General features: G+C 36.3%; 1 protein-coding gene across 39 annotated transcripts in view; it reads left to right on the forward strand.

Moving 5' to 3' along the window:
- The window catches only part of BBX (BBX high mobility group box domain containing), a 288,309-nt gene that overhangs the window by 181,990 nt on the left and 79,515 nt on the right, over positions 1 to 26,804 (forward strand). For all 39 annotated transcript variants that reach the window (XM_055383523.1, XM_031009315.3, XM_004036013.4 and 36 more), the window contains 3 exons: positions 5,585 to 5,755; positions 11,749 to 11,991; positions 23,910 to 24,105. In XM_055383523.1, the coding sequence (XP_055239498.1) occupies positions 5,594 to 5,755; positions 11,749 to 11,991; positions 23,910 to 24,105 (601 nt within the window). In that variant the 5' untranslated portion in view covers positions 5,585 to 5,593. The remainder of the gene's footprint in view (positions 1 to 5,584; positions 5,756 to 11,748; positions 11,992 to 23,909; positions 24,106 to 26,804) is intronic.

The following is a 26,804-nucleotide window of genomic DNA, read 5'->3' on the forward strand; positions in this document are numbered from 1 at the left end:
AAAGCTCATAGCAGAGTGATGGACTTTGACTTAGGGCTTTCAGATAAAAGAAGAGATATTTGACCCGGGTCTTGGAGGATGAGAAGGACTTTCAGAGAAAATGGGAGACTTTTAAGGTGAGAAGGAGAAAGCCTTCAAATTTGGAGTATTTGCTGTTTTCTGTGGCAGCAGGACCCCTTGAAAGACTGAAAGCAAGGTGTGACTTGAAAGTCCCAGAACTCTTTAGAAAGAATGAAAGCAGATGGGTCCAATTTGTGTGGAAGTACTAGAGTTTCCACTATGTTACAGTGTCTTTGGGCTGGTTTTTCCTCTCCTCCGTAGACTCTGGAGAAGGCCGTGCGGTTTTGTAGTCTTAATTGGACCCAGAAGAGGCCCTATTTGTGGTTAGAATATGTAGTTGTCTAGCAGTGGTATTTAATGGGCCTCCCATACTCTCCTGTTTCACTGGGCGTGAATTTTAATGACCAGGATTTGAGTGGAATTTCATTGGACTTTTAGGAAACAGTTTAAAATACCACCGTGACACAGTTCAGTGTATACTAATGTTTTAATGATTAAAGTGTAACTGATTGCCTAAATTGTAAGACAAGACAGTAGATGAGAGGATCTTATTCACAAAATTTATGACGGTGCCAAGGCACTGTGTCTGACTGTGTATCACTCAGACAAAGGAAAGGAAACTCTCCATCTTTTTTTTTCAGTTTCTGAGGCTGTAGATTATATCATCTGGGCAGCATATGGATCACTATCAAATGGGAGACATCTATGCTCCCTTTTGAGTCACATCTTAGGATGAGTTTAAGTGAGCAGATGCTGCCTGTTAATCCCATGCTTCCCAGTCTAAAAAGCTTGTTGAGTAAAGGGTGGATTTGCCAACAGTGAACGAGAATCTTCTAGACACTGTGCTGGGTATTACATATGTGTTCTCACAGTAGAGCTATTATTATTTAGTTTTAACATGAAGAAAGATCAGCACAAGTATTAACTTTCCAACAGGTAGTTTGTGGTAGAGGCAGGATTCTAAAGGAAGCCTATCAGGCTCCAGTGTCCTTTTTTTTTTCTTCTTTTAATAAATATGGCATTTGCTTTGTACTGTTTCCTTCTAAAATCTTTCTTCTTTAAGTTTCTCATGAAGTCTGACCTCAGTAAACGTCCTTCATGAATGAGCTTGCTACTTTTTTTTTTTTTTTTTTTTTTTTTTTTGGATACAGAGTCTCACTCTGTAGCCAGACTGGAGTGCAGTGGCATAATCTCGGCTCACTACAACCTCTGTCTCCTGGGTTCAAGCGATTCTCCTGCCCCAGCCTCGCGAGTAGCTGGGACTACAAGTGCATGCCACCAACAACCAGCTAATTTTTGTATTGTTAGTAGAAACAGGGTTTCACCATGTTGGCCAGGATGGCACAATCTCTTAACCTTGTGATCCACCCGCCTTGGCCTCCCAAAATGCTGGGAGATTACAGACGTGAGCCACCACGCCCGGCTTGGCTTGCTACATTTGAAGAATATAATTAAATGAAATTTTTCCTAATCTGTCAATTTACATTGAATTCAGTACAATGAATGTCAATTTAGGGTCACCTGTCCTGCCATACATAGAAAGGGGGCAAAGGGGGTACACATGGGTTGGTTTTTTTTTCACAAGGTAAATTTTGGTAGGGGGCTTTATATCATCATTTGACAGTCTCAGCAGCATAATTTGATGATATTTAGTTTTTCAAGTACAGAGTCCATTGATAGTTAAATAACCTGATTTCAATTATTCTAAAATTGCAATGCAGAATGGAAGAATAACTTCTTTTGAATGAAGTCCAACATTTGCTTCATTTACTGCGTAGAGGTTATTAGCTTAATTTGCTCTTGTTCTAAGACCAAGAAACCAAACTTTAAAATGTGTGGGCTTTTTAGTGGCAAAATAATGACAAGATTAGTCCTCTGTCACTTCAAAAATTAACAATTTTACCTCCTCCTCATTGTTGAAGTAAGATGAGTGATAACATTGTCTCAAAATTATGCTTTCTTTGCCCTTGTCTTTCCCACTTTTTTTCATCTTTTTAAAATTATTTATTCTCTCTTGCTTTCTCATTACTTCTGAATCATAATCAGGAACATCATTTCCCTTCACTGTTTTGCCTTCTTTCAATAATTTGAACATAGATGCATAAGGAATTAAGAAAGAATTAGATAACTATAAATTATTAAAGTGCACAGTTTATACTTTGAGGTATTTCATAGTTATTAGATCAATTGCAGTACATTTTTCTTGATTTTTCATCTGAGGTATACCATTTCCAATTCACTTACTGTTTTATTCATCTTCTGTACCTGCTAAAAATGTACCTACTTTGTTCCAGGCCCTGTGCTAGGGGTTGCCAGCCTTATTTCTCCCCAAGCCTGTGCATCTGGTGGTTCTCAGACATCACATGCCACCTTGGTCTGTGTGTCTGAGCTGTGCAGTTTTCAATTCCCTTTGTTTCCCACTTAGAAAAGAATATCTGAATTCAGGAAAGTGTAAGAAATTGTAGTTAATCTTGAAGCTATCCTGGAGAATATAAACAGTGAATCATCATCACAATTTGGCACAGGAGTTTGTATCATTGTTTGTGACAATCCTCACAACTAACTGATCTTAATGATCTGATGTGCCAGGATGTTTCTGAGTATAGTCTTGGGCCATTAAGAAAAAGGCCTAGCAATGGAGGTATGATGTATCTAAATAATTATAATTCAAGGGAAAATGTGGTAAGTGCCATTAGCAATGTAGAGTCTTTCTAATGTATTTCTGGGTGAGAAAGATTAATTTCTGGAGTATCAGAAAAGACATTTTCTCCAAAGTGGTATGTGAGCTATGTGGGAAGAATTAGAAATGAGGGAGGACTGAATGCGATTATTTGGAACCCAGAAAGAAGCCACATATAACCCTCATTAATTTGATTCTTGAGATCCTGTTTTTCTCTTTGAATATTGAAATTATATGTATATACACAAAGGTGCACACATACCCACACATATATATACATTCGCACATAGTTAAATAACAATTTAATTCAAAATTTTGGGGGCTAAAGATTTATTTTTCTCTTGGCATTGGCCATCACTTTACCCTCTCCAACTGATAGAAGTTGCCTTACTTACAGTTTCCCACTGATTTCTTTTACTGTTTAAAATATTAGACCCTCAAATGGGTTTAACTACCACTCAAGCAACTCATCCTGAAGTGATTACTATGTCACAGAAACAACCATTTCCTCTTCTCTCTATACAGCATTGGCATTTCTGGAAATTGAGTTACCTGTGCCAACTTTTATTTGTAGATATAATGGGAATTGTTAAATGGACTATCAATTCACAAGAAATCTTCTCTTATTAAGAGCACACCAGATACCTAATTCCATTTAGTTTTCAATAACTTCTTGTATTCTTGAGTCAGCCACACAAGTCATGTAATTGCTTCAGATATTCCAGCATGAGCTTCTTGCTAAGAACGCCACAAGAACATGTTTTTCTTTTCCCCCTTTCTTTTTCTTGACTGGACATAGCTTTTAATAAATTAATGAAGGCCGGGCGTGGTGGCTCACACCTGTAATCCCAGCACTTTGGGAGGCAGAGGTGGGCAGATCACAAGGTCAGGAGTTCAAGACCAGACTGGCCAATATGGTGAAACCCCGTCTCTACTAAAAATGCAAAAATTAGCCGGTTGTGGTGGCAGGCACCTGTAGTCCCAGCTACTCAGGAGGCTGAGGCAGAAGAATTGCTTGAACCTGGGAGGCAGAGGTTGCAGTGAGCCGAGATCGCACCACTGCACTCCAACCTAGGCGACATAGCAAGACTCCGTCTCAAAAAAAAAAAAAAAAATTAATCAGAACTTTTATTAAAAATGAAGATTTTTTAGAAAATGATTTTATTAAAATGAGTTTTATTGTAGCATAATAATCTCTTCATCAATAGTAGACTCAGTAAATTGTGATACATTCATATTTTAGAATATAACACAATTATTTTAAAATTAGAACAATCGACATATATTTACCTATATAGAAGAGTATGATATATGCAGCTTAAATTTTTTAATGGCTGTTTATTGATATATTTGTATATTTAAAAAGATGTAGAATGATATAGTCCCTAAGGACATTGAAATTGGTCAAAGGATAGGCAAGCAGTTGGAGGGAGGTTATTAACAGAAGAGAATCCAGAAATAGGCTCATATACATGTGATAATTTAATGTAGGATAGAAGGAATAGTGAAAAGCTGGATTATTTAATAAATGGTATTGGTATAGTTGTCTAGCTATTTTTTTAAAAAAAGAAGCTAGATCATTACCTCACTTATTTTATCAAAATGAATCCCAGATTGATCAAGTATTTAAATATTTAAGTTGAAGTTGTGCAAGTTCTAGGAGAAAACATTGGTGAATAATTTTTTGAAGTAAGGAAGACCTAGGCATGACCCAGAATCCAGAAATAAGGAAGACAGATAACCTATACCATATTCTCTGAATGGCTTGAGAACTACATGAATCTTTATATTATGTGTTCATCAATCCCAGTTTCTGTTTTAACATCGTGTTAAAAGTTTAATGGTACCACTTCTCAAGCATTTGGACTAATGCAAACATACTGAGCAAATAGGCTGCTACCTGGTGATTTTAGCAACTGTACTTGTGTTTGTATTGTCAGCATTCATGAACCATTTAAACCGATGGCATTTAATGGTATTGTTTGAGTTTTTCCATGACAGTAATTTCTATTTTAACATTACTTTGAATGAGTGAATGAATGAATGAGAAGTAACATCAGAAAAAAAGTTGTGAGAAAACATACAGGAAACTAACATGCAGTTACCTCTGGACCATGGTGCAGACATGATGGAGAGGGCAAACCTCGTTTTATGCTATTTTCACCTGTTTAATAGAAATATGTATTGCTTTTATCATGGAGAAGAACTTTTTTTTACATCATTGAAAAGTAATTCAGAATTTTAGGCTTCTAAAAGATTTTTGTCACGTTTATAGCTTGGCCATTTCTTAGCTTAGCCAACTGCCCAAATCTAAAATGTTGGATTCTTACAAATTACTCATTTTATTTAGTAATATTGTAAGCACAGATTTAACATGGTATAGAATGCAAAATTCATGTAAATCATTATAGTAAAATAGCCATCAGAGAATGCCTGGGGGGCAAGCCCCTGTGAACTCTTCAACTCTCTTGGGAGGCATCCTTCATGTTCTTCTGATGGGAAATTGAGAAACACTTCCCTGAGTAAATACACACAGGTGAAGACAACTGGTAACATCCTTAAGCTTACTGGGGTTTTAGGTTCAGAAGCTATGGAGAGGAGGGAAGTAGATTTCACAAAACGCAAATTTTATTAGCTCCATTTAGCCCACTAAAATGAATGTTTCATTATGTATTTTGGATTCATTATGTATTATGTATTTATCTACCTGTAAATGAGCTGATAGTATAGTCATTAAAATTATAATCTAATTAATGCTAAAGGGAGCTAAATAAACTAATTGTAATCAAATTTACTTTGATTTATCTCGGTGTCTCTCTTTCTCTCCCTCTCTTCCTATTACAGGTCACAGTAATGAAAGGCAGTAATAGAAATAAGGATCATTCAGCAGAAGGAGAAGGGGTTGGAAAACGACCAAAACGAAAGTGTCTTCAGTGGCATCCATTGCTAGCAAAGAAACTTCTTGATTTTTCAGAAGAGGAAGAAGAGGAAGACGAAGAGGAGGATATTGATAAGGTAAGTCCTATATTTACTATAGAAGTTTCAAGTTTATTAGAGCAAATCATAATCTAGAAACAGTAGTGAACATGAATGATATTACAAAAGTGTTTCCAAAAGCCTGTATAGCTTGAATCCTATTCAATTACTTAGTTTACGTCTTTATTCCAATTCTTGATTGCTCTTAAAGTATTTGTACTTCCTAATAGTGTAGACTGAGACACATCCTTTTAAATACGATTTTTGTCACCTAACTAATGATGTGTGGGTAATGTTCAAATACATTGAGATGGGGATGTTCCTAAAACTTGATGTGCTCATCTGACATTCTACCCTGTGGCTCTTCTGGCCTCTCTGTCTTGGCTTCTGGCCACGCCCTGCTACCATTGGCAGTCTTAGAACTGCTCTCTTTGTCTCTATCCGTGGCCTTCACAGCTTCTGGCTGCACTTGCCCACAGTCTTTGTGATGACTCATTCCTCCTAGTCCTTTCTCTGGCATCAGGCCTCAGCAGCTGGCTCTTCAGTCACATAACCATGGAGGTGACTTAAGAAATCGTCTCAAGTGTTCGTCCCACCCAACTCATTCAAAGTCAAAAGATTTTCTTCATGGCACTTATTGCTATTTGCCATGTATTTAGCTGTATACTTATTTATGTCTGTCTTCTCTCAGACCAGAATAGAAGCTCAGTATAAGAACAGGGGCCTTGCCTGTCTCGTCCTTTCCTCTTGCCTCAGAAATGAGAATGGTGCCTGGCACATAGTAGGTATTAAATATAGATGTATGCTGAATGAAAGAATAAATGAGTACATATTTTGTGTCACTATGAATTTTATAAACATGTTTTTAATATTTTTGAGGCCTTTGACATCCATTCAGTCTCTCTTGGCTTTCAGCAGGAATTAAAAACATTTTTCCTCTTTTTCAGACATCATCTGGATACCCTCTAAGGTCTCTCTTACTAATGACCTTTTCTCCTTTTTCACAGAGAAAATAGAGGCCACCAGAAGTTACTCTTTTAGCTTCCTGTACACATCTATGTAATTGTCTCACTCCTTACTAATCTTTCCTTCCACCTTTCCTGTTTCAGAGAAACAGGTTTTATTCTTCTTACTTGAGGGTATTATCAACCTTGTACTTAATTTCATTTTTTTAAACACATTTGCATGTGTTGATCACTTGGTCATTGAAGCAGTCTCCTGTTTCCATGAGGGCACCCACTCCTGTTTCTCTTTCTTCTTCCCTTTGGCCACCCACACCTGTTTCTATTTATCCTTTCTTTTTTTTTGAGAAAGGGTCTCACTGTATTGCCCAGGCTAGAGTACAGTGGCACCATTTCAGCTCACTGCAGCTTCCATCCACCTCCCGGGTTCAAGCAGTCTTCCCACTTCAGCTCCCTGAATAGTTGGGACCACAGGCACACACCACTAAGCCCAGCTAATTTTGTTTATATTTTGTAAAGACAGAGTCTCACTATGTTGCCCAGGCTGGTCTGGAACTCATGGCTTCAAGCAATCCTCCCTTCTCAACCTTTCAAAGTGCTGGGATTATAGGCACAAGCCACCATGTCTGGCCCCTCTTTCTATTTCTACCTTCCCCACTGTTCCTTCCTAGTTTCTTTCAGTTAATGTCCCTGCATTATTTACCTCTCAAATGATTATGTTCTCTAGGCCTCCAATCTTAATTTCTACCTCCATCCTGGACTTTTCTTCTGAACTCTGGACTCATATTTCTATTTACTTGGTATATCCATTAGTTCAACTAGAAATCTCAGTATGAATGAATTCAAAATTAAGCTTTTGCTTTTCTTCTCCCAACCTTCTCCTGCATCTTCCCTTTCTCAGTAAAGGGCAACTGCAACATTCCCATTTATCCGACCTGAGACCTTGTAGTTCATACTTTGCTGCTTTATTTTGCTCAAACTTCACATCCATCCATTAGCAAATCCTCTCAAACTCTACCTTCAAGGTATGTTCACAGTTTTGTTGCCCTTTTAACAGTTCCTTCCTGTACCACCTTGATCCAAGCCACCACCATTTCTAGCAGAGATTATTGTATCTGCCTCCCTCTCTCCCGGCCTCTGCTCTTGCCCTCCTGCGGTCCATTCTCAACAAAGCAGCCAGAGGAATCCCTTCAAAATGTAAGGCCAGTTGTGCGGCTCCTGTTTCTGTGAGGGCAGGGACTCTGTGTGCTCACTGCTGTCTGTGCTCACCGTGTGCTCACAGCACCTAGAAGAGTGGCTGGCTCATAGCAGGAACCCAGTAAATATTTATTGGGGGAGGGATTAAAGTCATTGAGTCCTCTTCTCTTTTCACTCACACTCAGTGGTCTAGTCCATACTTTTAGTCTTAGCACCTTCTGTATATTGGTATCTCATATTGTTATCCTGCAGACATAGGTATCCACACACCATTCCCCATAGCCACTTCAAATTCAGCCTGCCCAGCACTGATCTTTCTACTCTCCACCTGGCTGATTTCTCTCATTTGAGAACAATTATTTTTTGTTGTATATGAAGAAACTTTGCCACCCAAGCCAGAATCACTCTTCCTTTTTCTGCCTTCAGATCCAATTAGTTACCAGCCACTCTTGCTTCTGCCTCATAAATATTGTCCCTGTTCTCACTTCTGTGTTCCCATTACTGCTTCCTAGATTTCAGCCCTATCCCTTTTTTGCCTGGACAGCTGGAATACATTTTTAACTGGGTTTTCTAGTCTGGGTTGCTTCTAGTTTTACTCTTAAAATTCATGCTGTTGTTAGAAGTTATCTCCTTAAAATACAATCTAATGATGTCCCTCCACTGCTTAAAATCACTCATGGCTCTCCATTACATCGATCCAGCTGTGGGAACTAGTGTTGATTTTTCTTAGAAAATATTAATGAGCTCCTGGGGAAAGAAAAATAAGTTCTAAACTCTAAGAGCGTTTTTATTTCTATTTTGTTATTCATGTATTTATGTATTTACTTTTTGATTAATAAAATAATTACATTAAATAGCAATTAAAACATTTTTCGATGTTCATAGTTGGCAGAATGAAAAGTTGACAAACTGTGTCAAATCAAATGTTTTTATTGGTCCATACAGTTCCAAACTGCTGGTTTACAGGATCAAATGCATGCGTTTAAATATGGCAGAGCACACTCTTCATGAAGTGGCACAGATCATCTTCTTCATCCTTGTCTCCTGAAGCCCTGTTCTCTTTTACGTACCAGTGCTGTCGAACTGCAAGTTGATGTTCAGATAAACCAGCAAGACTTAATCCCTGTTAGTTCCCCATGTCTCTCCATTGACGACCTGACACATTCTGACTTGTTTCTCCTTTTTTTAATTTTTAAATTTTTAATTTTTTTAAATAATTTTTTTTCTTTTTCTTTCTTTCTTTTTTTTTTTTTTTTTTGAGACAGAGTCTTGCTCTGTCGCCCAGGCTGGAGTGCAGTAGTGTGATCTTGGCTCACTGCAGCCTCCTCCTCCCAGGTTCAGGTGATTCTCCTGCCTCAGCCTCCAGAGGAGCTGGGATTACAGGTGTCCACCACCACTCCTGGCTAACTTTTGTGTTTGTAGTAGAGACTGGGTTTCACCATGTCGGTCAAACTGGTCTTGAACTCCTGACCTCAGGTGATCCGCACCCCACCTTGGCCTCCCAAAGTGCTGAGATTAGAGCCACCACACCCAGCCTGATTTGTTTCTCAAAATTTAGCTCAGGCAACCTTTTCCAGGGAGGCCTTCTTGCACTTCTTCCCATCCACTAGTGCTTTGTTATCTTGCTGGTTTCTTGTTGCAGTCAGCACACTGCTTTTTAATTTATGTTTATATGGTTTTTTCCCCCTCGCAAAACATGAGGTCCTTTGTCCATCTGTTACACGTTGAATTTTATAATTTAATAACTGAATGAAAAGTTACTCTTTTCTGAAGGGGAAATATAATTGCTTCTTCATCTTACATGTTAATAGTACACTTTTTGGTTTTTTTTAGCTTCCTAGTTTCAGAATGCTAAATAAAACTCGCTTGAAAAACGCAAATTATTGTTACTATTATATACATAATGAGGAAGATAAATATGTAGGCTTCACCCCAATAATAATTCCTAACATATTTCCAAATTAGATGGCTATGACCTCAAGATTTTTTCTGTACTCTTTGTGTTTGAAGATAATTAATGGTTAATTGATTGCATTTGAAATACTTAACGGCAAAAGACTTTTTTTTTTTGAGACGGAGTCTTTCTCTGTCACCAGGCTGGAGTGTAGTGGCACGATCTTGGCTTACTGCAACTTCCGCCTCCTGGGTTCAAGCAATTCTCCTGCCTCAGTCTCCCAAGTAGCTGGGACTACAGGCACGCGCCACCATGCCCAGCTAATTTTTGTATTTTTAGTAGAGACAGGGCTTCACCATGTTCACCAGGATCGTCTCAATCTCTTGACCTCATGATCCTCCCACGTTGGCCTCCCAAAGTGCTGGGATTACAGGCGTGAGCCACCGGCCTGGCCAAGACTTTTTAAAAATACCAGTTGGATTAAGCAGGTGATTAGTCCTAAAGTATCTGCTTGTAACAATTGCCCAATAAACATTGTAATAAAAGAACATGGTTGCCTTAAAGTTGTGGTTCTCAAAGAGTGATCCTCAAACCAGTAATATCAGCATCACCTGGGAACTTGTTAGAGATACAAATTCTCAGGACCCACTCCATACCTCAGAATCAGAAACTCTGGGAATGGGATTTAGAACCTGTGTTTTAACAGAACCTCCAGGGATTCCAGTGCATACTCAAGTTTAAGAATTAACCACTCTGCTGCATAATGCAGACTAATGGTTACAAGTTGAGTATCCCTAATCCAAAAATTCGAAACACTTCTGGTCCCAAGCATTTTAGATAAGGGATACTTAACCTGCAATTTGTCCTTCTTGATTTTAATTTTGAAACCAGAAATTAAGGAAATGGGCTTAGTAAACATTGTGGACTTCTGTTTATAGTTACATTGTTTCTAAGAAACATTATAGAATCATTTTTGCCTTAGAAAATATTTTACAATCATAATATGTTCTGAGATTCTGTAATCAGAGATGGGCTTTAAGAAAGTTAACCTGGCAGCCATGTGCAAGAAGTATTGTAAAGAAGATGAAAAACGGGAAGACTAGGCGTAGGCCAAAGTGGTACTAGGGCAGTGGGAATGAGAATCACCCAGATGGAATGGACAGATTCGGAGCTTTGTAGAAGTCCTCGAAGACCTTGAACAATGATTGAATGAAGTATAGGATAAAAGAGGATTCAAAATTGATTTTGAAGGTTAAAGCCTAGAGGAGTTTATTCCTATCACCAGAGCATTTCACTAAACAAGAAAGCTTGAAATTTACAAGTTTGAAAATTTATTGTGTAGTTCTTCTTTCAAATAATCATGTTAAATATCGATTTTGATTTTTTTACACAAGACTCTACTTGTGATGCTTGCAGAAACATTGAGTAGTCTATATTACCTTTTTATGTCTTAACTTTCATGTTAAATAGTCTCATATTATTAGTTGTAGAAAAAGGCACTTTTCAAAGCAGAGAAAGACAAAGGTACTATTCATATATTTTATGTGGATGTTGTTAATCTTGATGCCCATTAACCATAGAATGGGTTTATTCATTCATTCAACAATTAATTAAGTACTAATATTATATCAGACATTGAGCTAGGCACTATGGTTGTAAAGGTGAATAAGAGCTTTTGTCCTCAAAGAGCTCACTGTTTAGTGAGAGAGAAAAAAATGTAAGCAATTATAACACAATGTAATATATGCTGTAATAGAGACACGCACAGGTTGCTATAGAAACTAAGCAGAAGGATACATCATAAGTTAGTTACCAACCATGAACAGTGGTTGTTGATTTTTTAAAATTATATTTTTTTCAATGTGTAAGTTGTTTAAATGGAGCTAAGAAAAAAATACAATTTGCAAACCAAGACTAACTGTTAAATCAAAATTATCCAAAATATGTTAAAGATCTGGCTTTGTTTTTGGTGGTAATAGGTTCAACTTCTTGGGGCCGATGGCCTAGAGCAAGATGTTGGTGAAACTGAAGATGATGAATCACCAGAGCAGCGAGCCCGGAGACCAATGAATGCATTTCTTTTATTTTGCAAACGCCATCGCTCTCTTGTACGTCAGGAACACCCCAGGCTTGATAACCGAGGTGCTACCAAGATACTAGCTGATTGGTGGGCTGTTCTTGATCCAAAGGAAAAGCAGAAATACACAGACATGGCCAAGGAGGTAGGTTACAATGACAAGGTATTCTGATAGCTAAAAGCAACCAGTCCTGAAACTCCCAGTCAACAAATATGAAGCACCTGTTGAAGGTCTAGCAATGAGAAGGTGAATCATAAATGAGATGTTAAGTAAAAACATAAGCGCTTTCTTTGTATGACTTGTTCCTGTTCCTGTGTTCCAAGTCCATGTGGAAATGCTGGTGGAGGTGCCAAGAACAATATATTAACAAAAAGTTTTTTCTCATTGTCTATACCCCACTGATTGATATAAGGGATTGATTTATTGTGAAGGTTTATTATGAATGGTTTACAGTGAATGGTGATTTGTTTATTTATCATGGTAATTTATTGTGAATGGTGATTTTTTTCTTTTTTTTTCTAGAAACTCTACTTTTATTGTCAGAGAATGCCCATGGTAAAGTTGACAATCTTAGGTTACTGTAGTTATATCATGGCAAAGAGCCTTGATCTAGTTCTGATGCTAAATAGCTTTGTGGCCATATCCATAAGTCAACCTCTGCATCTCAGCTTCTTTTTTTTTCTTTCCTAATATTATTGGAATGAGAAAGTTGGACAAATATTTGTATCCTTTCTAGTGCTAACATTTTTTTATTTTGTAATAAACAGAATTATCAAGAAATATGCTTTGACTTGTTTCTGTTCTGTAGGTAGTGCTGCATGAATATTTAAAACCAATAAATGATTGAATACCAGTGGAACAGGATGTACTGCAAGGTGTACATGCTTGTAAATACTGTATAGGCGGTGGTTAGTGGGAAGCATTTCCATGCAGGAAGGCTATTCGGAAAGGTGGGACATTAATCACTTCCAGAATGATAGCAGTTACTAAATTTCTTCAAAAATTGTATCATGGTTCTTTTACTATATTTGGAATTAATGTGAGACCATTATACACTTAAATGTATTGTGATGGATTTAGCTCCAAGTAAGGGATAAGCAAAGCAATATTACTGTGGCTAAACTTGAAAGTAATAATTCTAACATTATTTCCTCAGCGTTGCAACTTGCAAAAAGATCTTGATTCATGAAAACCCCTGTCACCCAAACACTTGGTTAAGTTTTATCAAAAAATGAACCAGCAGGGGACAAAATACAGAGTTTCAAGACATTTTATTAGACATCTCAGTATGTGAAAAAATAATTCTTCCAGGTGCTATGCCTTTATTGAGTTAATTAGCTAAAAACATAAACATTAAACATAAAAATTTTAAAAAATACCACGTAAAAATTTCTTAAGAAAGGTTCATGGAAATTTGAATCTAAATTATTAGCATGGTTGCTACTAAAAATTATTAATAATTATATTAGCGTAATTATTATATTAGTATTTATAATTATATTAGTATAATTATTAATTTTATTAGTGTTAATATAACTATTATAATAGTATTATGATTATAATATGATTGTTAATTATAATAGTATTAATATAAATATAATTATTATAATTATATAATTAATCATACAAGACTTCAAAAATTGACTGTTAAAGACAGGATTTTAACTATATAGGGCCTGCGGAAAATTTGAAATCAATTACAGTAACCTACATGATTTTAAATATTTCATTAGATTTCCATAGCATAACAGTAATTAACAGTAAAACTTTCCCATTAAATAGCCTTACATTTTTCATAGTCATGCTTATATAGTAAAATAAATAATTATCTGAAACCTCATAGGGAAATGCATAAGCTTCCTATAATTAAATACTTGAGTTTGTTTTAGATTGCTGTTTTTGGATAACATGCAGCCTGTCCCCAGTATATTGTTTGTTTTTTCTTAAAAACTCCTAATTTACAAACCCAATAGATGACCACTTTTAAGAAAAGGAAGTATTATTTTCATACAGGAAATCCCTTACTAATTACTTAATTAGGTTCACAATATTTGCCATTGTGGCACTAAAATGAAATCTGTTAAGGTAGCCCAGTGCAGTCTAAGTGTGGAGACTGTAACTGAATGTTCCACGTTATAATTTGCCTTGTTTGTAGTTGCTGTTAGGAAATGTTGCCTGATTTCTGCTGCAAAGTGTAGAAGATTCGGCTACTTTCAAAATTATTACACAATTGATCTCTAGTCGTAAGTGATTCCTACTTGTTTCATCTTACTTTCTAAATGGTTTTGCAGTTACGTTAAAGGGCATGTAATTGTGCTGGTGCTTTTTGTGTTAATATTGCAGCCTTAACTGGAATGTTAGTTCACTGAGCAAATACTTAATAAGTGCCTTCAATTTAACCAGGTTTTGTGATAGTTGCTAGTGATACAAGGCCGTTGATAAATATGGTCTGTTTTTCAAGGCTCCCCCAACACACAATCATTTTTAAAACTCTTTTTTAGATGTGTAACCTTTAAATTTTAAACCTCAAATTTTAGATGTAGTCCGTTAGGGTGCAAGACAGATTCTTTCAGCGTAGTGTGTGGATGTGGATGTGAATGCTTAAGTGGTATTTGCCAGTATCTGTCCTGCCATTATCAGTTGAGTGAGAAATGTTTCCTTTTTCTTGTTGTTTTTAAAAGAAGTACATTTTAAAAGCAAGAGTGAGTAATAATACAACTTTGAAAGGATTGTTTGTTTACCTGTTCATGAAAATTTCCTCTGACCCCTTTCCTTCCTCCTGATTATCTCATTGCGTCTGGTAAGACAAAGCACCTGTTCTGGGATTTGTTTTTAGTTTCTTAAATTATTGCCCAGTGCTAATTTGCATTGCTGGAAAAAAAGGCTGATTGCACATTTCGTGTTCTCTGATGAACCTTATTAGAGCAATAATTCATTAGTAAATTTTAAAAGACTATTCTAAGGATACAACCTGGGTTGCTTTCTTAAATTCAGTAATGTACATGATGATGCAATGTTGTGGATGTTCACAGGTTCTAATTTTTGAATGTGTGACTGCCCGTTAGGAGATACAAAACAATTATATCTTTCCTTTTAACATCTTCATGTATGTACTCTTACAGGAATACAAATCTCTGCATTTTTGCCTACAATACTGCTGGAACCTTCTATTTGTCATTTAAACTAATTATCATAATGAATTGAGGATAAATTGAGAGGATCACACACCTTGAACTTCAGCTAGAACAGAGTACAAAGAGGAGGGGAGGATTTGGAAAGCTTAAACAATTTGAATGACCTTTATCATACCCACTGTTTTAGCATCAGAGGCATGAGGCAGAATGTGTGCATTTATTGATTGATTGGTCCTTTTTGTGCTTAGCGTATAAAGTAAGCACCAACCTGTAAAGTGAGTTATGATTATTCCCATTCTTCAGAGCAGGAATCTAAGGCTCTGAAGGAGTTAGTGTCTTGACCAACCATACATTTAGTATACAATGGAGCTGGGATATTCTTTCCCATTTGACTCCTGTTTGTTCTTCTAATACGTATAGCAACCTACCCACTTTAGATGCCTGAAAGATAAGTATATTTGGGTAATTATGGCAAGAATGATAACAATAAAATGTCATGAGTGTTACAGGAAGAATCTGCTTGTGCTGGGGAGGGAAGTGGGTGGAAGTGGATCAGGAAAGGCTTTATAAAGTAGGCAGAATTTGGCCTGGGTTTTTGTATAAGGATTCAGAGAGAAGGAAAAGGGTAAGAGTAGAAGTGGGAAACTGAAATCAATTTCAGGAACCAGATAGTTTGTTTCACCTGGAGCCTAGGTTATACATAGAAGAGTAACAGAAAATGATGATACAAAGGTAAATAAGGCAAAAACCACGAGAGACCAGACTTAAAAGTTTGGAGGTTCAGCTGTATGCCAATAAAACAGCTATGGAATTAAATGTAATAAAATGCAACTTGAAGGTGAACTATAATGGCCCTTTGAAAGTGTTGGTATCTATTTTTGTCAATACTGTGGGAAAGGTTTTCACTGCCACAAAACTCCATGGGTTTTTTATTGACTAGTTCTTTCATATTTCTTCAAGACAAAATGAATCTATTTTTGATTATTTGTTTTCAGCTGGGATAATTTTTGTAAAGACCATTCATTCCCTTATTTTGGGTTCATCAGATATGGACTCTTTTCCAAAGAAAATACTCTCTCATTTACTCTTCTGTTATAATCTGGAGAACTTTTCTTAACTGTTATGCATCATGGTTAACAAATAGTATAATTTGTATTCTTGCAAGCATGCTATAGCACTTTGCCTACTATTAGAGTAGCACCTCATTTATCCAGCATTCTGAGAAACAGCTGCTATACCTAAGTGATTTCCACATAGATGAAACTTTACTCTTCTTTTAAAAACTTATTTTATATATTTATCGTAGAAATTTCATTAAAATTTTGTTTACATACTTTCTCAAAGTATTCAGAACATCTTTTGACTTTTTTTGAAAAGTCACACTATTTCCACAGGAATCACTTTATGATCTGTGACTTTGTGAGACTTTTGTGAATAATGTTTTGTCTATATAGTAATTCTCAACTATTTTATTCCTTGAATTTCCTCTCTGCTTTTCTATAGTTGTTTTGTTTTTTGTTTTGTTTTGTTTTGTTTTTTTGCAGGGGTTGGGGGTTCCACCCTCAGCTAGCACTTGCCATTTCTCTCCTCCGTCAGCCCCTTTTGGCTACTTCTAATCAAATGGCTTACACTTTTTGAGTATGGTTTAATTAGGGGTCCCACCACGTTTGTGGGATATAGATAGTAAACCTAAAGATGTGTGCTTTGTGTTTCACAGCATTCCTTGCTTCTGAGACCTTTTCCATTCCTGTGTTCCAGATATTAGAACTTTCTTACTGTGTTTAAAGAAATATTCAGATGTTTGCTTTTGGAATGATAATAATTTTGTGAATATTGCTGTATCATGTCCAGGTTCTTTTATAAACATTTAAATGTTTATAAACTCATTTTATTAAGTTAAATTATTAAATTCTAACTCATTTAACCTCCCTTCTCATACTGTTTTGAATTGCCACATCTGTAAAATGGCAATTAAGATGCCTGCCCTCACAGAGTTTATGTAAGATACAAATAAGGAAATATATGTACAAGCATTACATAAAGTTTAAAATTCTATACAAATGTTGGTTTTAGGGTTATTTCTGATACGCAGCTTTATGTTGGTTTCTGTTTCATATTTCTCTATCTAAATGATTATTATTTTTATTATGAACTGTTAATACATTGAAGTGCTACTAAAATGCAAAATCAGTCTTTGAAACACAAAAATGAACAAAACTAAAAATATCATTTGCCCAATTTGGCCAATACTGTCCAGTGTTATTAATAGCCTCTAGCAACATAGATGTTAATTAAGTGAACTATTTGATTTCGAAATATTAGTCCATTTGCCAATTGTTAAGTAAACACTTGTATTTAAATATTCAAATAAATTTATAAAGACTATAAAAACCCCATAACTAGGGAATAATAAATTGAGAATTTAAACTGTGTCTCTCAAAACTCGTTTTGGTATTTGGTTTCAGATGTTAATTTTTAGATTGACAGATCTTAGTAGACAGATCACTGTCTACCTTTTTTAAAGTAGTAAAATTATATTTTTAAATAAATTCTGAAATTTCAGCTTTTAAAATTAGTGCACACTGATTAAACTGACTCTTCTGGTAATTACTCAAGTTAAAGAGTAAAATTATACTTGTAAAAAAACTACTATTGCCATAATAATTTTCGCCCTTATAGCCAAATGAAGTAGCCAGTTTCCTTGCTTTCAAATTTTCATTTATGACATTTCCACAACACAACAAGCAAATAATTTCCTGGTCACATATTCAAACCACTTTTTCAAGTATATAATTTCTGTTGGAGTGGCTTTATTATGAAAGTTTTGCAGGTTTAATGTAGAACTTAAAATATTGTTCAGTCAAACCATAAATTTAATTCAATTTTCTGTCAGTGAAATAATCTAATTTTTTTTCTGTTAAAAACAGCTAGCAAGAATAATTCAGATCAGATAATGCTTTGAGTTATATTATCCTAACGATAATTTTTAAATTTTTATGAAGGAAAGGTCCTCAAACTAAGGAAGTACAGATTAATACCACTTATCAGATAATTCCTTCTCTTCTTCCACCCTTGTATAATGTGATTTCTGCTCGTGGATGGGAAGAGAAACAGCTGTCTCAGAATTTATTATGCTAGATATTCACTTAGCCCTCTATTGCATATATGATTATACAGTAAAACATTTGTTATATCTCTTTCTCAAAAATCCAATAATTTTCTAGTTTAATCTCTTTTTCACAATTTTGGTAGATGATACTTCATATATTTGCACCAGAGTCGTCTATCTTTATTAATTATACAAACATTCTCTGGGTCCCTCCTGACTGAATCTCACTAGGGTTGCCACTTCTCTTTCACCCTGTTGAAAAGATCTAGACTGTAATAATAACTGGAAATACTAGTGGACTTTTAGATAGCACCTCCTCCCAGTTAAAAATAGGCAAATGGAGAACAGTTGGTAAGTCTATCTTTTATTAAAATTAAAGTGCTTTTGTTCATCAAATTTGCATTTCATTTTTTTGTAAATGATCTGGAAAAGTAATGTTGAGACTCCATTTTTATTTTATTTTATTTTTTAATTTTTTTATTATACTTTAAGTTCTGGTGTACATGTGCACAGTGTGCAGGTTTGTTACATATGTATACATGTGTCATGTTGGTGTGCTGCACCCATTAACTTGTCATTTACATTAGGTATATCTCCTAATGCTATCCCTCCTGCCTCTCCCCACCCCACAACAGAGCCCGGTTTGTGATGTTCCCCTTCCTGTGTCCAAGTGTTCTCATTGTTCAATTCCCACCTATGAGTGAGAACATGAGGTATTTGTTTTTTTGTCCTTGTGATAGTTTGCTGAGAATGATGGTTTCCAGCTTCATCCATGTCCCTACAAAGGACATGAACTCATCCTTTTTTATGGCTGCATAGTATTCCATGGTGTATATGTGCCACATTTTCTTAATCCAGACTATCATTGTTGGACATTTGGGTTGGTTCCAAGTCTTTGCTATTGTGAGTATTGCCACAGTAAACATATGTGTGCATGTGTCTTCATAGCAGCACGATTTATATTCCTTTGGGTGTATACCCAGTAATGGGATGGCTGGGTCAAATGGTATTTCCAGTTCTAGATCCTTGAGGAATCGCCACACTGTCTTCCACAATGGTTGAACTAGTTTACAGTCCCACCAACAGTGTAAAAGTGTTCCTCTTTCTCCACATCCTCTCCAGCACCTGTTGTTTCCTGACTTTTTAATGATTGCCATTCTAACTGGTGTGAGATGGTATCTCATTGTGGTTTTGATTTGCATTTCTCTGATGGCCAGTGATGGTGAGCATTTTTTCATGTGTCTGTTGGCTGCATAAATGTCTTCTTTTGAGAAGTGTCTGTTCATATCCTTTGCCCACTTTTTGATGGGGTTGTTTTTTTCTTGTAAATTTGTTTGAGTTCATTGTGGATTCTGGATATGAGCCCTTTGTCAGATAAGTAGATTGCAGAAATTTTCTCCCATTCTGTAGGGTGCCTGTTGACTCTGTTGGTAGTTTCTTTTGCTGTGCAGAAGCTCTTTAGTTTAATTAGATCCCATTTGTCAATTTTGGCTTTTGTTGCCATTGCTTTTGGTGTTTTAGACATGAAGTCCTTGCCCATGCCTATGTCCTGAATGGTATTGCCTAGGTTTTCTTCTAGGGTTTTTATGGTTTCAGTTCTAACATGTAAGTCTTTAATCCATCTTGAATTGATTTTTGTGTAAGGTGTAAGGAAGGGATCCAGTTTCAGCTTTCTACATATGTCTAGCCAGTTTTCCCAGCACCATTTGTTAAAGAGGGAATCCTTTCCCCATTTCTTGTTTTTCTCAGGTTTGTCAAAGATCAGATAGTTGTAGATGTGTGGTATTATTTCTGAGGGCTCTGTTCTGTTCCATTGGTCTATATGTCTGTTTTGGTACCAGTACCATGCTGTTTTGGTTACTGTAGCCTTGTAGTATAGTTTGAAGTCAGGTAGCGTGATGCCTCCAGCTTTGTTCTTTTTGCTTAGGATTGACTTGGCGATGCGGGTTCTTTTTTGGTTCCATATGAACTTTAAAGTAGTTTTTTCCAATTCTGTGAAGAAAGTCATTTGTAGCTTGATGGGGATGGCATTGAATCTATAAATTACCTTGGGCAGTATGGCCATTTTCACGATATTGATTCTTCCTATCCATGAGCATGGAATGTTCTTCCATTTGTTTGTGTCCTCTTTTATTTCACTGAGCAGTGATTTGTAGTTCTCCTTGAAGAGGTCCTTCACATCCCTTGTAAGTTGGATTGCTAGGTATTTTATTCTCTTTGAAGCAATTGTGAATGGGAGTTCACTCATGATTTGGCTCTCTGTTTGTCTGTTACTGGTGTATAAGAATGCTTGTGATTTTTGCACATTGATTTTGTATCCTGAGACTTTGCTGAAGTTGCTTATCAGCTTAAGGAGATTTTGGGCTGAGACAATGGGGTTTTCTAGATATACAATCATGTCATCTGCAAATAGGGACAATTTGACTTCCTCTTTTCCTAATTGAATACCCTTTATTTCTTTCTCCTGCCTAATTGCCCTGGCCAGAACTTCCAACACTATGTTGAATAGGAATGGTGAGAGAGGGCATCCCTGTCTTGTGCCAGTTTTCAAAGGGAATGCTTCCAGTTTTTTGTAAATGATCTGGAAAAGTAATGTTGAGACTCCATTTTTAAAAGTTTGACAGAATATTGTCTTTTGTCACATAAAAATGCCCTTGTCAAATATTAAGTAGACAAAATACTGTGACAAAGTGTATTTGATGCCAATACTAAATAACAGTAAAATCAGTAGCAGGATTTCTAATGTATTATTCTTGCTACGGAAACATGGTAGTGGATTGGGCCTGAGGGAAGGGATCCAGCATTTACCAAGCACCACATGTAAGTCAGGAACTATGTGTCTACTGCAAAGTAGGATTCCCTTACCTCATCTAATTGGTTGGAAATTTGCAGAAAAAAATTGGAAGCCATGAGGTGAATTTTGATTTAATGGGAGAATTTTGAAAATCAGTATTTTTAACAAAAATTTTGTTATCTGAGAGAGTCTTCCATTGAAATCTTAGGAGCAATAGCTTTTCTGATATTTTTGGAGGATAAGTGAGCTTCCCCTCCCACCATCAGTATGAACAGTCTGGCCTTGGATATCTGGGGCCTGTCTCTTAGGCCTTTTCAGTCCTGTAATGAGGGATTTTGCCTACATGATTGACCTGCATGCTAATAAGTTCACTCAGCTGTTTGCTTCAGAGGAGTATACAGAGTCTTCCCCAATTTGTCCCTTACCCAGCCTTCTCCTAATAATCTCATCACAACAAATGATTAAGCCTTTCTACTATTGTCTTTTAGCTAAATCAGAGCGAGTGATTGATGAAGTGCCAACTTCCGAGAACAGATAGACATCATCATACCCTGAGGCTCTTCCTGCCTCCACCCTCCCTTGATGCTCATATACTGCTTGTGTTAACTTGTGTTTTTACATGAACTGATGGCATCTCTATCTAAACTTTAAACTCCTTAAGGACAAAGACTGTGTGTTGTTCTGTTCTATCTCTCACATTCTTAACTCTTCCACTCAATTTATACTTGATGGAACTAATGAACGTGGTTTTGAACATCTACGTTGAGTTTAAGAATCTGCAAGAATAATATTGTGATACAGTTACAGAGTGTTGACCCTCATAGTAAATTCTGTTATTGTTTTCCATAAAACCCCACGTATTCCCGGCCTTTCTCTTGCTCTCTGTTATTCCACTCATATAGGTAGTTAGCCCTTTTGCAGATCCACTGTGAAAGCATTTTTCCTGCCTGAGCCAGGGGAAGCCATGGTCCAGCTTTATGGACCATGTGTAAAAAGAAATAATATATTTGTGTAGTAAACTGTGGACTGTAAGCAATATGAAGACAGGGACTCTATCGAATTCATACTCTTTTCTCTCCCCAATGTCTGGCAAGTTTCTGTCATCTAGTCAGTGCTCACAGAATATTTGAGATGTGGATAGGTGAGTGGAATACATGCAAGAGAAATTAGGATGTGGTGATTATAACTGCTCTATGTGATTTTCAGCACCAGCTCCCCATTGTAAATTAGTTTAAGCTGGACTCTATTGGTATGATTGGTGCTTTAAAATTGGTTGATGCTGGCAATCATTCTGGTGACACCTGTCTAGCATTTTTCACAATTATGACTTCCTTCTTAAAAATTTTAAACTACCCCCCCAAAGAAATAGATAATTTTATTTCTCATGACAAATATGTTAATCAATTTGTTTGAAAGTCTTTTGACACTTTATAAAGTGGTGACCTTTGTTCAAGTGACTGTTCATCTGACAAACCCGGCCCGTGTGCTTTTACTGGGACACGATAATGATGCATGTGTCTGCTACTTCCATTTTCACCTCACCCTACCATTTGTCACTTTCCACTTCCAGACAGCAGGCAAAGCTATTTGTCTGCCTCAGCTTAATATGTAAATCCCTCATGCACATGAATGCACTGTGGTAGTGTGTCTCTTGTATCACCGTTGATACCTCCTAACACGTTCTGCTTTTTGATGGTGAATTCTAGTTTGGCCTTGTGTCCAATTTTAATTATTTTTGTAAGAAAAATGGGACTGTATTCTACAGTCTTTTATGCTTACCTTCCTTCTACATGTATCCATGTATCAATAGGCATATATATCTTACAGGTAAAAAAATGGATTATTCAGAAACTTTGAGTTAAGATAATGTGAAATAATTCTACACCATTGTCAATTAACATTGCATAATTATCTATATTACAGTTTTCATTTATATGATTTAAAGGGAAATGATAGAAAAAAAGTATATCCTTGGTATAAGGAAAGTATATAACAAGGATAAAGGACCTTTTTCAAACTATTGGGTAAAATTAAAAGCTGTTTGGAAGTTATAGTTGGTTCATGTCACACATTAAGTTACCATTTTAAAAGGCAAGCTTATGGGATTGAATGAATTGTATTAATTTAATAAAATGTCTAGCAATAATAAAAATTGAAGAATATGTGGAAAATACATTCTTAACAGATAACTTTTGGAAATATGTAACGAATAGCAATAAATGTAGTTTGTTTCACATTATTGTCATGCAAGAGATAAGAGGTAGCAGAATTGAGAGAAACGGTAACGAGAGCAAGCCACAGAAAAATGAAGGAGAAAGATGTTGTCAGTGAAGGTTGAAACCTCCAAGTAAGACAAAATTTGTGATGGATTATTGCAACATCACATATCAGTGCTCTTAGAGCTTATTTATCCATTCAGTTATGTATGCTCATTACAGACCCCTGGCATGGTGGCAAGTGTGGTTACACTTTATAAGTAGAGGAATTGAGGCTGAGAAAGGTTTAACAACTTGCTTAATGTCTACAGCTAGCTAAAGATATGAGTGATGTGCTGTGCACCACTGCTTCCAATAACCCTAGGCACTGGTGGTATTATTCTCAGTTTATGGAATCTAAGGTTGAGGCCCAGAGAAGCTACCTTCTCTTGGTTACTGTAGCCCTAAGTGGAAGTTTGAGGGTTTGAACCTGCTTCTGTCTCCAGAGCCCTAGGCTCATTCCATTATAAACAACTCTCTTTCCCCACCGAGGTCAGAAAGCTTTTTGGATACTATTTTTTAAAGTTGAGGATTAAATAACACAAAGTATACAGCTTCTGAATCCTTATCCCACAAATGGATTAGATAACTCCATGTCCTATCTCTAGAACCCTATGCTGAGATTGTCATTCTTCTATAAGGAGAGCCACAGAAGTCACTGAAATTGTTTTTCTCACTTGGTATCTAAATAGGGGAATGGGGTGACAGCCTTTAGAACTTTTTCAATCTATTTGTTAATTAAAATCTGCTCTCTGTCGTTTTATTTATAGTATAAGGATGCATTTATGAAAGCAAATCCTGGCTACAAATGGTGTCCTACCACAAACAAGCCTGTGAAATCCCCAACACCCACTGTCAATCCACGAAAGAAACTTTGGGCCTTCCCATCTGACTCTTCAAGAGACTTGCCAAGCCCCAAGAAAGGAAAGACTGAAGAAATGCCTCAGCTTAACTTTGGAATGGCTGGTGAGTTGAGACACTATTTCCACCTGTTCTTTAAGGACAGGGCAATACATTTCGGCAGCATTTTAAACAATACAGAGGGCAGGGGGGACAAAATTTATAACCAATATTAAGCAGTGGCAAAGATATAGCATATTTTCAAGCATTGGATCATGATATATATAGAATACAGGTAATTTAAAAAAGGATATATGGCCTCGGTGGTAGTGTCATTATAAATATATGTGAATTCCTGACATTGACAGTATGGAAAAGTAGACAGCAACATGGAGATTGTCAGAAGCTTAGGAAATTTTATGTTCACAAAATAGCTTACACACACACATACACACTAGTAAGCCATCCCAGGATGCACCTTAGTTATCATGCTACTTGAACAGCCACAGTCATGTAGATCATCTGGGTGTTGGAAACACTGAGGACAAGAATATGAACAAGTACATCACAAATCTGAGATGGACCTGATAGCTGTGTCTTAGAGAGAATTCTCATCCTGTCTATCTCCTCTCCATTCTTGTATGGGACAGACAAATTTAAAATTCCAGATGGTGCCATTTGTTATGGGACCTTTAGTACTCTTTGGGTGGTAAGGTATGCTAAATCATTTATTACCATGAAATAAAGTACTTATATTCACCCTACAAGTGGGCTCTGTCTTCCTTAGCTATTGCAATGCAGTAATCAAAAGAGGAGTTTGCCAGATGAAATTAGCAGATTGAGCAGGGGAAAGGCCGTGAAGTTGCAATTGAGCTACAGGGTTCCTATTTTGGTATTAGAAGCAAATTTTCTTCCAAATCAGAGTATTGAACTATTTGCATATGGAAAGGTTGGGAAAAGAGGTTGAGTGATACTGTGATAACACTTTTTTTTTGAATAACCAATAAATTTAATGAGACTTTATGGTTCAGTGTGTGATTCATACCATGTAAAGTATGTGGCAGTATTCTATATAATCTACAAAAAATATTATTTTAATCAGTCCTGTATGGTGGCATGTGCCTATAGTCCTGGCTACTTGGGAGGCTGAGATGGGAGGATCACTTGAGTCCAGGAGTTCGAGGCTGCAGTGAGCTGTGACCTCACGACTGCACTCCATCCTGGGCGACAGAGCAACACCCCGCCTCTAAAAAATGAAGTCTAACATAATGGCAGCATTCTAGGGCGGAAAAAAGGATTCAGGTGATTGCTATGTAGGTGTCTGTAGTGTAATTCTAAGTAAGCTCCCAAAATGATGCTTCTACATGTCCCAGAAGAATCAGACATAGTTATCTGTCCTTGCTTTAGCTGTCACTTTTGTACAATTTTAGCTTCAAATCATTTGTTATTAGACAGTCTTGGTGAGTTTTCTGGACTTCCCAGGTTATATCAGTTGGAGTACTTTCTAACATATCTTATTATCAGAACCCAGAAAGAGTATATAGCTAACTGACTTCCAGCTGATTTTCTTTGGTCATCATATAACATCCATTGCTTTTTCTCCCAATTCTCAATCTAGATCCAGGGTATGTAGTTTGTTGTTGTTGTTGTTGGCTTTGTTTTTTTTTTTTTTTTTTTTTTTTTGCATACATCTGCTCTTCACAAACCATATAACAATTGTAGGTGAACTGCAGAAAGCTATGAAAGATATCTTTTTTGTAGCACCGTTTCTGACACTTTATTAATCTGCCTTTTACCTGCAAATTGAAAGTCGAACCCAGACTTCAAACAAGATCTTTACAGATCGGTATTTAAGATCAGTGTTCTCAAAAGAAAGTACAGGAAAGAAGGAAAACACCTTCCTTGCATTTATCTCATTATATAATGGCTTGGGTTATATGTTGCAAATCCATGTTCAGAACTCTTGATAGGCTTCCATATAGTGGATAACATTGATCTGATATTTCCAGGTATGTTCCTTTTCAACAAGATGAAAGCGAACTAATTTGTCTTTAATTAAATCCTGGTGCTTAGACATCTGAATCTAGGAGATAATAGAGGGCCTCTAAATGCCAGATTGTTTACCTCAGTATGGAATCTCTTTTATTTTGTTTGCCCAGTAGTCCTTGTCACATGACATTTTGCAATTTTGAATAACCCCAAATTACCAAATGTATGATATCCAAGAAGGGAAAGCTGTGTAGATTGTAATTTAGTGCAAGCCCTTTCATTTAATTGCACTAAAGAAAGCATCCTATGTATGTCAATATGTTTTTGATAGTTCTAAATAACTTTATGTAAGTATGAATTAATATAAAGGATATTGCTAATTTCTTGGCCTATGTTTTAGTATCTATACAGCAGACTTCTTGCAAAGTCACATTGGTATATAAATTATCACGTAATCATGTTCCTATTTTACTTTGTAATTTGAACTAACACATTTTTATCTTTAGAAAGCTATCATCCAATCCTCCTGATCTCTAGGATGACAGCTGCAAAAGTATTTCTCTTTTAAAGAACCAAACTAAACTTTTACTTTCTACTAAATTCATTTCCCCCTCTTGATTTTTAGGTAGATATAAGTATCTGTTTCAACAGCCATAGTATTTCTTAAACTTAGCATTTAGTTGAAATTGGAGTCTTGAAACAATACCAAAGAGCTTTGTTTCATCAAATTAGCTACTGTTTGTCTGTGTATTCTCTGTGTATGTCTTCCTATGTGGCTGCCTTCCAATGTTGAGCTATTTTTTGACCCCCTGATCTTTTGGTAACATAGTTTTTCC

Source organism: Gorilla gorilla, chromosome 2 (assembly GCF_029281585.2).
Source record: "Gorilla gorilla gorilla isolate KB3781 chromosome 2, NHGRI_mGorGor1-v2.1_pri, whole genome shotgun sequence".
Classification (NCBI taxonomy): domain Eukaryota; kingdom Metazoa; phylum Chordata; class Mammalia; order Primates; family Hominidae; genus Gorilla; species Gorilla gorilla.